The following is a 15,930-nucleotide window of genomic DNA, read 5'->3' on the forward strand; positions in this document are numbered from 1 at the left end:
TGTTAGTGTCTACGTTAGTTATGTTAGCTAGTGTTAGTGTCTACGTTAGTTTTGTTAGCTGGTGTTAGTGTCTACATTAGTTTTGTTAGCTAGTGTTAGTGTCGACATTAGTTTTGCGAGCTAGTGTTGTTAGCGTCTACGTTAGTTTTGTTAGCTAGTGTTAGTGTCTACGTTAGTTTTGTTAGCTAGTGTTAGTGTCTACGTTAGTTATGTTAGCTGGTGTTAGTGTCTGTTAGTTATGTTAGCTAGTGTTAGTGTCTACGTTAGTTTTGTTAGCTAGTGTTAGTGTCTACGTTAGTTTTGTTAGCTAGTGTTAGTGTCTACGTTAGTTTTGTTAGCTAGTGTTAGTGTCTACGTTAGTTATGTTAGCTGGTGTTAGTGTCTATGTTAGTTATGTTAGCTAGTGTTAGTGTCTACGTTAGTTTTGTTAGCTAGTGTTAGTGTCTACGTTAGTTATGTGAGCTGGTGTTAGTGTCTATGTTAGTTATGTTAGCTAGTGTTAGTGTCTACGTTAGTTTTGTTAGCTAGTGTTAGTGTCTACGTTAGTTTTGTTAGCTAGTGTTAGTGTCTACGTTAGTTTTGTTAGCTAGTGTTAGTGTCTACGTTAGTTATGTTAGCTGGTGTTAGTGTCTATGTTAGTTATGTTAGCTAGTGTTAGTGTCTACGTTAGTTTTGTTAGCTAGTGTTAGTGTCTACGTTAGTTTTGTTAGCTAGTGTTAGTGTCTACGTTAGTTTTGTTAGCTCGTGTTAGCGGCTACGTTAGTTATGTTAGCTGGTGTTAGCGTCTACGTTAGTTTTGTTAGCTAGTGTTAGTGTCTACGTCAGTTTTGTTAGCTAGTGTTAGTGTCTACGTTAGTTTTGTTAGCTAGTGTTAGTGTCGACATTAGTTTTGCTAGCTCGTGTTGTTAGCGTCTACGTTAGTTTTGTTAGCTAGTGTTAGCGTCTCGTCTTTTTTATTAAAATTTGTACTCACCACTTTGTCAATACTGACAAAATGTATTGAACTTTTAAAATAAAATCCTGGATGCAGATGCAGTCTGATGGTCATCACCTGTCGGCTGTACTCACCTGTTTGTTCATGAGGATGTAGATGACGGGGTTAATGACGGTGCTGCTCTTGGCGAGGATGGAGGGGACCACGGCGGTGATGGGGCTGACGACTCCCGGCTGTCCGAAGGTGGCCGTCATGGCGACGACGCCGTACGGCATCCAGCAGAGCAGGTAACATGCCACAGTGGTGACGACCATGAACATGAACTTTATACTGTACTACACCTCAGTGGTACATGTAGTACTTTATACTGTACTACATCTCAGAGGTACATGTTGTACTTTTTACTGCACCACGTGCATCTGACAGCTTTAACTACTTTATAGAGTCCGATTAATATAAAATGAAATCTATAATAAATTATGACGTGTTATTATAGGTACATACACTCATTAAATGTGTTTTTTGTATTTTACTGTGTAATCTGTGTTCACCACTAACATGTAGTTTACTTTTGTTCCAGCAGATGGCACCACGTGACTGTTTTTTGCAGCACGAGGGACTTTCCCAGTGTTTGTTCTGACACGTGGTGCGATGACGTAATGCGGGCCAACGGCTCTTCCTCATTTAGTGACGCAGTTATTTTACAGGTTAAAATAAAAACACTTATTTTTATTATTTTATTGCTGCGTTTGAAAAATAAATCCGATAAATTCAAACACTTAATGTATTGTTTAATTTATTTTTATTTCAATACATATTTAATTGGTAAATAACAAATATATATTTCAATTGTATTTATGATGCCTTCACGGCTGTAACGTTAAAGTAAGTAAATGAACCGTTTTTAATCCGCTTCTTTCATTAACTTCATGTCTTCGTGTCTTTATGTCTTTGTGTCTTTGTGTCTGCGTGTCTTATATAATAAATATTATTATTCCAAACTAAACCACATAACTTCTAGTTTTTCCTGTGCACCATCTGTATAAATATACATGTATATAAATGAAATATGAATATAATCATGTGTAATGTCATTTTAATTCAATATTTGAATAAAATAAATCTGAATAAAATATAGAAATTGAATATAGAAAAATAAATACATACATGTCAATTAATCATTTAATAGAAATGAATTATATAAATATATGGGAAATACAAATATATGTATATATATATATAAATACAAATCAAATACATACATATAAACTAAACATAAATGAACTACTTGAATATTAATTAAATACAAATATATAAAAATATACAAACAAATGTAAGACATGAATTGAACATATGAATGAAATGTGAACATGAAGGAGCTTCCTGCAGTCAGCTGTTGAGGGTCCCAGACCTCCGTCTATTTAAAGCCTGGATCTGCTTCTGGTCCACTTTCAGATCTCAGACACGTCTTAACGTCTTCGTTTCTCGTCTCTCAGCAGGCGACTCGGCGGTCAGTCGGGTTTATAATTCATCACGTTCATAAAACACTCAACAGAGAATAAAACGTCTGGAGGCAGAAACTGGTTCATTGTCACGTCGATTTTTAAATACTATAAAATACAAAATGAACAGAGTAAAATACAATTAGCATTTAAAACTGGCAGTTTTGTGCAGAAATGTCTTTTTTAAAGTAACTGATGATTATTAAGTGAGATGAAGTAACAACACTGATGTCTTCATGGTTTCATGGTCTTATCTGTGGCACTGTTCACACCTCATACGCGTATCAGAGACAGCTCCAGGTCGACCTCCTCGTCCTCCTCACGTCCACAGACGGACCCGATGACAGCTTCAGTCTGTTTCCCAGCATGCCTCAGTGCAGCTGGGTCACCCTCAGAGACATGAACCCCCTACCCCCCCCCCCCCCCCCCAAATACAAAAACCCCCTCTTGAACTATTCCCGTCCTCTAGCCTCCATTTACACCAGCAGACAGCTAAGTAAGGCCAGGAGGCGTTCACTGACCCCGGTAAATATAGGACAAACATGTGCACCGCTAAATACGGACTCTCCTCTCAGGCTGGGAGAGTCCCTGAGAGAGGACAAGGACAAAGCTCACAATCGAATGAAACCTTTATTCACACAAACAGACATTTCAACGTCACAGCAGAATCTGAAATCACCTTCAGAGTTCAAGTTTTCAGTTTTTACAAAGAGACGAACACAATAAATAATCTAGACTTAGTCTGGACTTGAATGACGAGTGCGAGAAAAAAATAGAAAAGTATAAAAAGTCACGTGCACAAACGTTCCCGAACGATTGCACGACTCCTCGAGAACCTGAAGGTTCTGATCAAAGTCTGTTTTTTTGCTTCCTGGTCTACAGTCCAGTCTTTGTTCCTTACTGGTCTTCGTCGCCCCCCTTTCTGAAGTCCATCCTAGCCAGCACCACCTCCGCCTCCTTGGTGTCCACGCTCAGGTGCTCCATGTTCTCGTAGCCCGGCTCGGGCCCCTGCAGCTGGGCCCCCCCCACGCCGGCCTGCCGGGCCTCCTGCTGCAGCTGCTTGGCGGCGAGCAGGAACTCGGCGGCGCTGCCGGACTTCATGTTCTGGTCCAGCTTCTCCTTCAGCCGGTCGCCGAGCTGCAGCTGCTGCTTGTACCGCTCCGCCAGGCTCCTCAACGAGGACACTTTGCTCTGCTCCTCCTCGGCGACCCGCTCCAGGAGCTGGCCTTTGCGCTCCTCCAGGATGGCGAACAGCAGGTCGAAGCTCTCGCCGAGCCGCCTCCTCTGCAGCTCGCCGTTCTCCCGGACGCGCTCGCAGGCGTCGTCCGTCTGCGTCACGGCGACCTGCACGCGGCCGTTGCCGGCGACGAGCTGCTCCACGGCGGCGCGCAGCTCGTTCTTCTGGCTCTGGTACACGCCGTGCAGCGGCGACACCTCGCAGTCCTTGTGCTGCCCGAACACCTTGCACATGGAGCAGGTGGGCGTCTGGCAGCTGACGCAGTAGATGTTGATGCGCTCGTCCTCGTGGTCTTTGCACATCGGCTCCTTGGCGTCCTTGTCCTTCAGCGGCGGGTCCTCGCCGCCGCCGTCGCCCCCTTTGCTCTCCTGCTGCTGCTTGTACATGTCGATGATGTTCTCCACCAGCAGGTTCCTCTGCAGCCCGTACACGCCGTGCCGGTCCAGGATCACCTCGAAGCGGCAGGTGGGGCAGCGGAAGGTGCCCCCGGAGTAGTGGTACGGGTTCTTGGAGTCGTAGAGGTCGTTGGCGCAACCGCGGCACAGGTTGTGCTGGCAGGGCAGGATGACCACGGGTTTGGTGAACATTTCGAGGCAGATGGGGCAGCTGAGCTGTTTCTCCAGACTCTCCATGGGGCCGAGACCGTGAACCACCTGACTCGTCTGGATGTCCATCGTCGTCTTCTTCTTCTGGTCCTGTCTCTTCTTCTCTGGGGTTTATTTCTATCTGCCGGCGTCAGAAGCCCCTCAGCCTTTATACCCTCGAGGGGCCGGACCTAACACCCCCCCCGACCGGCTGTTTGTCACACCGGTTCTGAAATAGACTCCCAGCATGCCTTACTGAGGACTGGACCCGCCCACAGACTGCAGAGTCATCCAACAACACGAGTCTGTTTACGTCACTTGTTGTGTCTACAAGTCATGTTTATTTGTATTTATACAGAAACATTTCCCTTTAAATGCAAACAGACAACAGATAACACCGAGCAGCAACTTTATACGAGTCCAGACTGTCTGACCTTTGACCCTAAACGGTCCTGTTTGTGTGTTTGTGTTACACAACAGCAGCAGTGTGTGAGCACACAGTCATGTGGACGGTGGAGACCAACAGGTTGAGCAACAAACAGCTGCAGCTTCATGGAAGCATCAACATCGAAACAACGTGTTCCAAAAACAATTCAGAGAAGGGATCAACAACATCACAGCAACGTGTTCCACAACATCACAGCAACGTGTTCCACAACATCACAGCAACTTGTTCCACAACATCACAGCAACGTGTTCCACAACATCACAGCAACTTGTTCCACAACATCACAGCAACGTGTTCAACATCATCACAGCAACTTGTTCCACAACATCACAGCAACTTGTTCCACAACATCAGAGCAACGTGTTCCACAACATCACAGCAACGTGTTCCACAACATCACAGCAACGTGTTCCACAACATCACAGCAACTTGTTCCACAACATCACAGCAACGTGTTCAACATCATCACAGCAACTTGTTCCACAACATCACAGCAACTTGTTCCACAACATCAGAGCAACGTGTTCCACAACATCACAGCAACGTGTTCCACAACATCACAGCAACTTGTTCCACAACATCACAGCAACGTGTTCCACAACATCACAGCAACGTGTTCCACAACATCACAGCAACGTGTTCCACAACATCACAGCAACTTGTTCCACAACATCACAGCAACGTGTTCCACAACATCACAGCAACTTGTTCCACAACATCAGAGCAACTTGTTCCACAACATCACAGCAACTTGTTCCACAACATCACAGCAACTTGTTCCACAACATCAGAGCAACTTGTTCAACAACATCACAGCAACGTGTTCCACAACATCACAGCAACGTGTTCCACAACATCACAGCAACTTGTTCCACAACATCACAGCAACTTGTTCCACAACATCACAGCAACTTGTTCCACAACATCACAGCAACTTGTTCCACAACATCACAGCAACGTGTTCCACAACATCACAGCAACTTGTTCAACATCATCAGAGGAACGTGTTCCACAACATCACAGCAACGTGTTCCACAACATCACAGCAACGTGTTCCACACCATCACAGCAACTTGTTCCACAACATCAGAGCAACTTGTTCAACAACATCACAGCAACGTGTTCCACAACATCACAGCAACGTGTTCCACAACATCACAGCAACTTGTTCCACAACATCACAGCAACGTGTTCCACAACATCACAGCAACTTGTTCCACAACATCAGAGCAACTTGTTCCACAACATCACAGCAACTTGTTCCACAACATCACAGCAACTTGTTCCACAACATCAGAGCAACTTGTTCAACAACATCACAGCAACGTGTTCCACAACATCACAGCAACGTGTTCCACAACATCACAGCAACGTGTTCCACAACATCACAGCAACTTGTTCCACAACATCAGAGCAACTTGTTCAACATCATCACAGCAACTTGTTCAACAACATCAGAGCAACTTGTTCCACAACATCACAGCAACTTGTTCCACAACATCACAGCAACTTGTTCCACAACATCACAGCAACTTGTTCCACAACATCAGAGCAACGTGTTCAACAACATCAGAGCAACTTGTTCCACAACATCACAGCAACTTGTTCCACAACATCACAGCAACTTGTTCCACAACATCAGAGCAACGTGTTCAACAACATCAGAGCAACTTGTTCCACAACATCACAGCAACATCATCAGTAAAGTGTATTTCTTGTCTAGTGGTACTTTCTGAACTCTCAGCCAATCAGGACGTCTGGTGGACACCACGTAACCACGGAGACGCAGAGTCTGGTACGGGACGCCAGGAATGTTGACCCCCCACAGAGGGGGGGGGGGGGGGTCAGTTTGTTTCTTCTGCTGTGGTGGGGTCAAAGATCACGGCTCCTTAATGTAAACACAGTACACACAGTACACACTGTACTCCATGTTTGTGTTTTTATCCTTCGTGACTCTGTTGGACCAGACTTTCTTCTTCATGCTTTGATCCTCAGGGAGTCGAAGCGGCTCCTCTGGCTGATGACTCGCTGAGGACACACGTCTGTACTCGTCTCCTTGTGAGGATCCTCGCTCACATCCTACATTCCTCAGGACCCCGAACCACAGAAGAAGAAGTGCAGCGATGTCGCCGCTCTCAGGTGTGAGCTCTCACAGGTAAACACAGCTGAAGCCAGCGGTCACAGGGACAGGCTGAAGCAGCGAGGAGCATCCATCACTTTAAATGTTTTATATTTTTAACAATTTAACAAACAGAATCATTTGTGTATTCAGTTATTTTAATATTTTAAAACAAAGTTCAGGGAAAATATGAATTTCACCAAATATAAAAACATTTCAACAAAATAAATAAACTTCTTCTTCATAACGTTTAAAAACGTAACACCAAATATTAAACTAATAAAAACAAACTTTTAGATAAACATGAAACTAAATCAGTAAAATAAATATATTCACAGAATATAAAACACAGGTTTGATTGAACAAAGGAGTTCTTCTTCTGTGGTTTCCTCTGGAGTAGATACAGATCAGAGCAGGTAGAAGAACCGTTCGTGAAGTCTTCAGAAGCGTTTGCAAGTACGAAGAAGTGTTCCAGAGCTCACCAGCTGAGTCCCTGAGGGATGCGAGTCCAGTGGTGGTTCCTTGAGGAGGTTCTTGGGAGGAACCGCCGGCGGACCCAATGGGTGGTTCCTTAAGAAGAGTTCACCGCCGAGCAGTCCGTCTGTGAGGCGTGCGAGCCGTCGATGAGCCGGGCGAGCCCCGTCCTGGTGGAGTACTTGAAGATGAAGGCCTTCGTGAGGTCGTAGCGGGAGGTCCTGTTCAGGACGTTGTACAGGACCGGGTTGATGCAGCAGTGGACCAGCGAGAAGCACTGCGTCAGGTGCAGCGCCACGTCCAGGAAGTTCTCCAGCCGGCAGCTGAAGGGCAGCACGCCGAGCAGCGACAGCGTGTCCAGCAGGAGGACGGCGTGGAACGGTAGCCAGCACACCAGGAAGACCACGATGTAGGCGAGGACGATCCGCCGGCCGAGGCGGCGCTCCTGATCTGCGCTGGGGGGGATCGCCGCCGCCAGGAGGAGGTAGAAGACGGAGATGACGGGGAACGGGATGGCGAAGCCGAGCACGGTGAAGCTCAGCTGGACGCCCGCCATCCAGTCCCTGGGGCGGTCCGCCGGGTACACCGGCCGGCACACGGCGCCGTCGTGGTGCGACGACTTCGCCGCCTGCAGGAAGTACGTGTCGGGGACGGAGGCCGCCAGAGCCAGCAGCCACACCAGGACGCAGATCAGCCGGCGCGCCACCTTCCTCCCGCGGCCATCGACGAGCCGCGCGACGGACAGGTAGCGGTCCGCGCTCATGCAGGCGAGGAAGAAGATGCTGCCGAAGAGGTTGACGCTGAAGACCAGGTGGGTGAGTTTGCAGGCGGCGTCTCCGAACGGCCAGCGGCCGCCCTGCAGCAGCGAGGTCACCCACGCCGGCAGCGTGGCCACGACGCACAGGTCGGCCACCGCCAGGTTCAGGACGTACAGGTGCGTCTCGTAGCGGTTCCCGCCGGACCGCAGGTTGACCCACACCACCGGGGCGTTGGCGGCGAGCCCCACCAGGAAGATGAAGACGTAGAGGACGTGGAGGAAGGCGGCGTGGCCGATGGCGCCCGAACACACCAGCGTCTCCACGTGGGACAGGTTGTGGGCGTCGGCCGTCAGGTTAAGCTCCTCCCACAGCTCCATGAGCTCGCTGATGTCACTGGCACTCAGACTCATGATGATGTCACAACCTGGAAAACTAGAAGAAGACAACCGTTAGTGACTTCTTCTTCACAGACCGTCTGTTGATTATAGTGACCACACACACACACACACACACACACACACACACACACACACACACACACACACACACACACACACACACAGAGACAGATGGACGGATGTCCGGAGGTCAGAGGTGAAACGATCCAGACGTCATTAATAAACTGAAACACTTTGAAACTGACAGGAAACAATGACTTCTGTGTGTGTGTGTGTGTGTGTGTGTGTGTGTGTGTGTGTGTGTGCGTGTGTGAGTGTGTGTGTGTGTGTGTGTGTGTGTGTGTGTGTGTGTGTGTGTGTGTGAGAGAGATCAATAGTAAGAATCCAGTTCAATTGAAGTTCACTCCGAGGACGTAAAATTATCCCTTTTTTCTGATTTAGTTGACAGAAAATATTAATATTAATAAAATTTATAATATTTAATGACACAATAATGAATCAATAAAACCACTTTAACATTCATCAGGAAAAACATAAAAATAATAAACATCGTTGAAGTATTATTTTATTTAAATGTGCGGCTCACAACCTTCAAAATAAAAGCTTTCTGTCAAAGATAAATATCTGTAATGAACGTTGACAAAAAGCTATTCATCACAAATGTTTAACTTCAGACTCTAGTTTACTCTGTTTTGTGAATGAGCTCTGAGAAGAAGCAGCAGCTGGGAGGTTCATTCAGAGGCTCCTGAACGCACCATCAAAACACCATAAACCACAGAAGAAGTGCTCTTAAAGCGCCATAAAGCACGGAACGAGCGCAGAAGATTTGAGGATGCTCAGCTCATCTACAAGTTAACAGGAATGTAATAAACAGCATCAACTCCACAGTTCAGCTCATGTCTCCGCCCCGTTGTGTATGAAAAGATGATTTCAGTCAATTTGTTTCATTTTAAGATTCCTGCTTATTACACATTTATTAAAACTTTTAAAGAACAAGTGCTTTAATTCGGCTCACGTTGTGCTGTATTTAAATGTGAGATTTGAGATGAAGTGGACATACATGATGACTCATAACTCTGAATCATGTTAATAACACGTGAGGTCTGTGTAAACTTAGAATGACTCGTTTCCGGAGGGAGTCCGGTGAGAAGCGGCACGAGCCGGCTGTACCTGCTGTCACGTGAGCGATGGAACCAGACTACGTTCACTTTATTCACTATTTAACGAGTTTACAACACTTACGGGTCTAACGGGGGAGTTCAGGCCCTCTCGGTGAAGTCCGGGTCCCGGTGCGGGTTTAACGGTTTCTCCGGCTGATAGCGCGAGGCAAGTGCGAGGCGGACCGGTGCGGCTGAAGACCCCCTTCTCTCTCTGCATTTAAATAAGAAGAAGAAGAAGAAGAAGAAGAAGAAGAAGAGACGCCCACAGAGGCTCCGAGGTGATTTATTGCGGTTTTCAGCTGCGGGACAAAACAAGTGAAGCACGTGAGAAAGAACTGCGGGTTTCTATTGAACCCGCAAACAATAGCGTCACAGATGTGTGACGTGGAGGGTCTGAAGAGGTCTACAGGGGTCCACAGACCTGGATCAGGACTCTCTGTAGACCTGGATCAGGTCTCTATACAGTTTAAACGTCCTGTTGTCAGTCAGGGGTCAGAGAACACCTCCATCAATTATACATGTGTGAGGAGGAGACCAGGACACACACACACACACACACACACACACACACACACACACACGGTGACGTACCTCAGGGGGGGATCGAACCCGCGGCTCCTGGTCGGTGGTCTGAGTCCTTCTCCTCCGACCGTCTGTGATCAGCTGATCAGAGATGAAGAAACTTGATGAAGACAGAGACGTGGACAGAGACGTGACAGACATGACAGAGACGTGGACAGACGTGACAGAGACGTGGACAGAGCCTTCTCCAGAGCTGCCCCTCCCTCTGGAACTCTGTCCCCAAACATCCCGGATGCACTGACCTCTCTTCACAGAGCTGCTTGAATGTGTGACACTGTCGTGTACTTCATGTTTTCAGTGTGTTGTGTTTACATGTGATGATTTTAATGTAAAGTGTCTTTGAGTGTCATGAACAGCGTGATGTAAATGAAAGGTATGATTCTTGTTAATGTGAAGATGAGTTGCTGCTCTCTTACCTGTGGTGGACGATGGATCTTGCTGTGCAGGCCTCTGCTGACTGTCTTGGTGTGGTGGACACAGCTTCATACCAGCTGTACAGCGCTGACTCAGCACTGTGAGTTGTACTCTGCTGGGGCCCGTAGAGGGTTCGGGTCACTGCTACAGCTTCATTGATGATTGATGACATTGATGGTCTGCTACCAAGCTACCTGTGTCTCCATCATGCAGACAAGTGTGGGACAATACTCCTCGTGCTCTCAGGACTTCTTCATGCTCACTGTCCCAAACGCCAGAACGGAAAAGTGAAAGAGCTCTTTTGTGTACTCTGCTCCCTCATCCTGGAATATGTTGCAGAATGACTTAAAACTCAAAGAACTGATACCACTCACTGCTTTCAACTCTAAAATGAAAGGAATAGAGGCAGGTTCACAAACATGTCAGTGTTTTTTAAATGAACTCGGTACGTGACTGTCTCTTAACTTTTAATTCATTTTAACTGGTCTTGTTCTGTGCTTTCTGTCTGTAACTGTGGTTCTTGTGTTGCTGCCTGTCTTGGCCAGGTCTCCCTTGAAAAAGAGATTTCTAATCTCAACGGGACTCACCTGGTTCAATAAATAAAAATAAATAAAAAAACATAGTTCAGTTGAATGCCAGAAGCTTGATAGCAAATGGAATTTAAGAAGTTGGTGAAGGATCACATTATTGTGTCATGAAGTCACGATGGTACACACTCCGCTACACTAGGTGGCGGTAATGCTCCTTAAACGGTGGTTTGACGTCCGCTGATAAACTGAACGAAGAAGAAGAGTCGAACATGTTGCCTTTCGAGCTTATATCTGTTTGAGAGGTTATATCGTTTAAGACACAAGTGTGAGCCCGGAGAGGAGCTTCGGACCGATGTGGCCGGTTTAACGGGGCTTGGTACCGGAGGACGTGAAAAGGCCCGGAGCCTGCCTTCGGTTTTAACGTATTTTTAGAGCTAAATGCTACATAGTTAGCTGCTAGTTAGGAGTTAGCCACTCTTCTGTGCCTTTAGATGAACGGTAGCTGCTAGTTAGCTTAGCTAGCTAGTAACGTGAGTTCAACGGTCCTGATATTTAGTATTTCACTGTTTTGTTCTATTTTAAAGGATGTGAACTAATAAAAGACTTCACGAGGTTCATGTGTCTGTATTCATGTTGATACTTAATGTTTACTGACACTTCGATACATATTGAATGTTCATTTGAGTAATTATTGGTTTATTTGGCCGAATGCTGACTCACTTCCGGCCGCAAGGAACCATGGGACAGTTATGGCGATTGTTTCTTTAATCGCGGTTATTGCACAATTCTGGGCCTGAAGTGGACTTTGTACCGACATGACCGATCTAAAGAGGTTCGATAACGGAAACCCGTGAAGAACAACTCAGCCTGCCGTCGCTTTAAACCCAACGAGCGCTAAATGCGACATAGTTAGCAGCTAGTTAGCCTTTAGCTACTATGGGTTAAACCCAACAAGAGCTTAATGCTACATAGTTAGCAGCTAGCGTTAACTAGCACGAGGAAAAGTGACGTTAGCTCTCCTTTAAGGAGCCGAATATTTCATCATACATAACACTAACTATCCTACAGTGACGTCATGCTCTATGTTTATAAAGGGCGTGTTGTTTCATGTTTAACTTTCAGCCACTAAACACGTGGTTAATGTCCATAAACCTGCTCGTGATCAGAGTTCAGTTTAATGAAAGAAACGTTATGAAGCTTCAGTTTCAGTTGAGTTGTGTATTTGTTTCTCCACAGAAACATTCTGCTGTTATTGATGATGATCTACAGTCTGGATACAGGTGAGTTCAGGTGAATGTTAATATGAATATGAATCTTTATTGGCCTTGTATCCCGACACAAACATGGAACTTGACTCCGGTTTTCACTTTGGTCTTAACTTACAAACACAAGTTTTCAATAAAAAACAAGGACAACAAGTAGAACAGATGTAAGTATAAACTATGTACAAATAAATATACATCCGAAAGTATGAACATAAACAACAGTGGAATGGAGGTGATGGTGCAGTTTGTCTGATTAGTTGTTAGAGTGACGAGTGAACTTCCTGCTCAGGAAGTACAACCTCTGCTGGGCCTTTCTCCTGATGGTGTTGATGTTGGGAGCCCACTTCAGGTCCTGGGAGATTGTGGATCCCAGAAACCTGAAGGTCTCCACAGCAGACACAGTGTTGTTGAGTCTGGTGAGGGGGGGCAGTGTTGGGGGCTCCTCCTGAAGTCCACTGTCATCTCCACAGTGTTGAGCTTGTTCAGCTCCAGGTTGTTCTGACCACACCAGAGGACCAGCTGTTCAACCTCCCGTCTGTACGCAGACTCATCCCCGTCCCTGATGAGGACGATGACCGTTGTGTCCTCTGAGAACTTCAGGAGTTTAACAGACGGGTCCTCTGAGGTGCAGTCGTTGGTGTAGAGGGAGAAGAACAGTGGGGAGAGACCGCACCCCTGGGGGGTCCAGTGCTGATGGTCCGGGTGCTGGACCACATCCCTGGGGGGTCCAGTGCTGATGGTCCGGGTGCTGGACCACATCCCTGGGGGTCCAGTGCTGATGGTCCGGGTGCTGGACCACATCCCTGGGGGGTCCAGTGCTGATGGTCCGGGTGCTGGACTACATCCCTGGGGGTCCAGTGCTGATGGTCCGGGTGCTGGATGTGGTGTTTCCCAGCCTCACCTGCTGCGTCCTGTCAGTCAGGAGGTTAGTGATCCACTGACAGGTGGAGGCTGCACAGTGAGCTGGAGAGTTTGGGTGGAGTATCTCCGGGATGATGGTGTTGAACGCGGAGCTGAAGTCCACAAACAGAACCCTTCATATGACTCTGGGGAGTCGAGGTGTTGCAGCATGTAGTGCAGTCCCATGTTGACTGCATCATCCACCGACCTGTTTGCAGGGTCGGCAAACTGCAGGGGGTCCAGCAGGGGGTCCAGCAGGGGTCCTGTGATGTTCTTCAGGTGGGTCAACACCAGTCTCTCACAGGACTTACCTGATTAATATATTAAAGGCCTCATTCATTTATTTATTTCAGGATTTCTTTCATAGCATTGACTCATTTCTAATTGTATGTATTCATGTATTTACTGTCTGATTAATTCATTTCATTTATTTCACGTTGGTGTTGTCTCTCAGTGTCCTGTGTGGAGGAAGCCGAGGCTTCCACCGGAGGCGACGTCCTGCTGAAGTGCGTCTACGACAAGAAGGAGCCTCTACTGGCGCCTTTCTCCGTCTTCTGGAGGGACAAAGACGACAACAACGTGCTGGACATCAGAGGAAGTAAAGAAGATCGTAAAGGCCAGAACGAGAGGTTTAAAGACCGAGTGTTCAGTGAGGAGAAGCTCTACGAGAAGGGAAACTTCTCCATCCAGATGAAGAACGTCCGGCGGTCTGATAGCGGTCTGTACGACTGTAACATCCCGGGGAAGTTCAAGCAGAGCGTCAGGCTCACTGTCACAGGTTAGTTAGTAATAACAGTGTTACAACACATCTGTTCATGGAGTGTAATAACGTCTCAGGTCTGTAAGGCTGTCATACAGTTCGTAGTAACAGTGTTATAACACTGTTTATAAAGTGTAATATCCGTCTCAGGTCTGTAAGGCTGTCATACAGTTCGTAGTAACAGTGTTATAACACTGTTTATAAAGTGTAATATCCGTCTCAGGTCTGTAAGGCTGTCATAGAGTTAGTAATAACAGTGTTACAACACATCTGTTCATGAAGTGTAATAACCGTCTCAGGTCTGTAAGGCTGTCATACAGTTCGTAGTAACAGTGTTATAACACATCTGTGTTTTTGATGTTTCAGATAAACGGGTTGGAGCGACTGGTCCAGGACCTTCAGATGGAAGCTCTTCTGTAACTCCGATCTTCTCCTCGTGGTTTTGCTTCTTCTTCTTCTTCTCTCTTTCACACTTCTACATTTAGAACTAGGCAGAAAAAGCATCTTTAACTTTAAACGTAAAAACTTTAGCAGCTTCTAGAAAAAGACCCATTTCACTCTAACTTTAAAGAGTAATAACCATCATTTCATCAGACGCCCCCTGGTGGTCAGTTCATGAAGCATCACAGCATCCTGAAGTAATCAAATGAACAGAATCGCTCTATGAACAGAATAATAATAATCACCTTTAATCATTCTTTCATATTTAAAGCCACTAATGCTGCTGCTGCTCAGTTTCAGGACAGACCATCTTCCTGATTGGTCAAAGAACTGCTGACATCACTCTTACACTCAATGTTATTTATATTGTTGTTTTCCACCAAAACCAGCTTCCTCATTATGTTTTAATTATTTATGTTTTATTGATTTACAAGTTCTCCACCAAACCTCCAAATACAACGAAATGTCTGCTGAAAAATATGCTGAACTAAAAAACATTGAAGTATTTCTGTTTGTGAGGCAACTGAAGGATATTGTTTGATAATTATATGTATTTAAATATCTTGAGACGGTAAGTATCCAAGAAGAATACCAAACATTGCACATTGACGGCAGCTTGTTTCTCTTGTGTATCATAAACGTGCTTAATCGGTCATAGCCTGTTTAAAATGTATTCATTGTACTTTTTAATCGTCGTAACATTTCAACATCTGAAGCAGCTTCTGACGGATAAGTTCTGCACGATAAGCTTCAGGCTAACCGCTAACGCTGACTAAAGGCATGGTGCCCAGGAGCATTGTGGGATATGTAGGCTTTAAAAGACGGCATATTATATCTAATATACTTTGTATTTATCCAATATTGTAACTTTGACATATCTAGACTTTGTGTTTTAATTGAGTTAAAGATGAAGAATAGTTTGAGTTTTATTCTGAAAGAAAACATCAAAGATGAAGAATGGTTTGAGTTTTATTCTGAAAGTTAAAGTTAAAGAATGGTTTGAGTTTTATTCTGAAAGAAAACATCAAAGCTGAAGAATGGTTTGAGTTTTATTGTGAAATAAAAAGTCAAAGATGTAGAATGGTTTGAGTTTTATTTTGAAAGAAAAAGTTGAAGATTGGTTTGAGTTTTATTCTGAAAGAATAAGTCAAATATAAATAATCCTTTTTTCTGTAGTAGCATATTTGTGTCACAAGATGGAGCCACTTCATCACATCATGTGATGAACTCTGATGTTCAATTATTACAAGTTTATTAGTCTGTCAAAAACTACTGTACTGTGTACTATTACCACAACTACTGGGACTGTTACTGTTGTACTATTACTACAACTACTGGGACTGTTACTGTTGTACTATAACTGACTACGAGTAGTCCTACTAGTACAGTAATATACAGTAGTTTCTACAGGTACTACTAAGATA

General features: G+C 45.4%; 3 protein-coding genes across 3 annotated transcripts; 1 reads left to right on the forward strand and 2 right to left on the reverse strand.

Moving 5' to 3' along the window:
• Positions 1-3,047: 3,047 nt before the first annotated feature.
• On the reverse strand, positions 3,048-4,388 carry LOC306797139 (E3 ubiquitin-protein ligase TRIM63-like). The gene has a single exon (XM_079296337.1). It carries the CDS (start codon positions 4,345-4,347, stop codon positions 3,334-3,336), a length of 1,014 nt encoding a protein of 337 aa, XP_079152463.1. The 5' UTR covers positions 4,348-4,388; the 3' UTR covers positions 3,048-3,333.
• A 3,007-nt stretch (positions 4,389-7,395) lies between these two features.
• LOC306797501 (atypical chemokine receptor 3-like) lies at positions 7,396-8,582 on the reverse strand (the record flags this gene model as incomplete). The annotated part of the gene is made up of 1 exon (XM_079296866.1): positions 7,396-8,582. Exon 1 carries the CDS (start codon positions 8,464-8,466, stop codon positions 7,396-7,398), a length of 1,071 nt encoding a protein of 356 aa, XP_079152992.1. The 5' UTR covers positions 8,467-8,582.
• A 3,287-nt stretch (positions 8,583-11,869) lies between these two features.
• On the forward strand, positions 11,870-15,569 carry LOC306797362 (uncharacterized protein). Its single transcript, XM_079296700.1, has 4 exons — positions 11,870-11,972; positions 12,377-12,420; positions 13,760-14,083; positions 14,432-15,569. Exons 1-4 carry the CDS (start codon positions 11,956-11,958, stop codon positions 14,548-14,550), a joined length of 504 nt encoding a protein of 167 aa, XP_079152826.1. The 5' UTR covers positions 11,870-11,955; the 3' UTR covers positions 14,551-15,569.
• Positions 15,570-15,930: the final 361 nt, after the last annotated feature.

This window comes from Melanostigma gelatinosum (genome assembly GCF_949748355.1).
Source record: "Melanostigma gelatinosum genome assembly, chromosome: 24".
NCBI lineage: Eukaryota > Metazoa > Chordata > Actinopteri > Perciformes > Zoarcidae > Melanostigma > Melanostigma gelatinosum.

Bases quoted from the DNA above. Each gene is read 5' to 3' on its own strand.
- LOC306797139 (XM_079296337.1), bottom strand. From the start codon at position 4,347: ATGGACATCCAGACGAGTCAGGTGGTTCACGGTCTCGGCCCCATGGAG.
- LOC306797362 (XM_079296700.1), top strand. The intron at 12,421-13,759 runs GTGAGTTCAGGT...GTTGTCTCTCAG, and splicing joins GATCTACAGTCTGGATACAG to TGTCCTGTGTGGAGGAAGCC. The intron at 14,084-14,431 runs GTTAGTTAGTAA...TTGATGTTTCAG, and splicing joins CGTCAGGCTCACTGTCACAG to ATAAACGGGTTGGAGCGACT.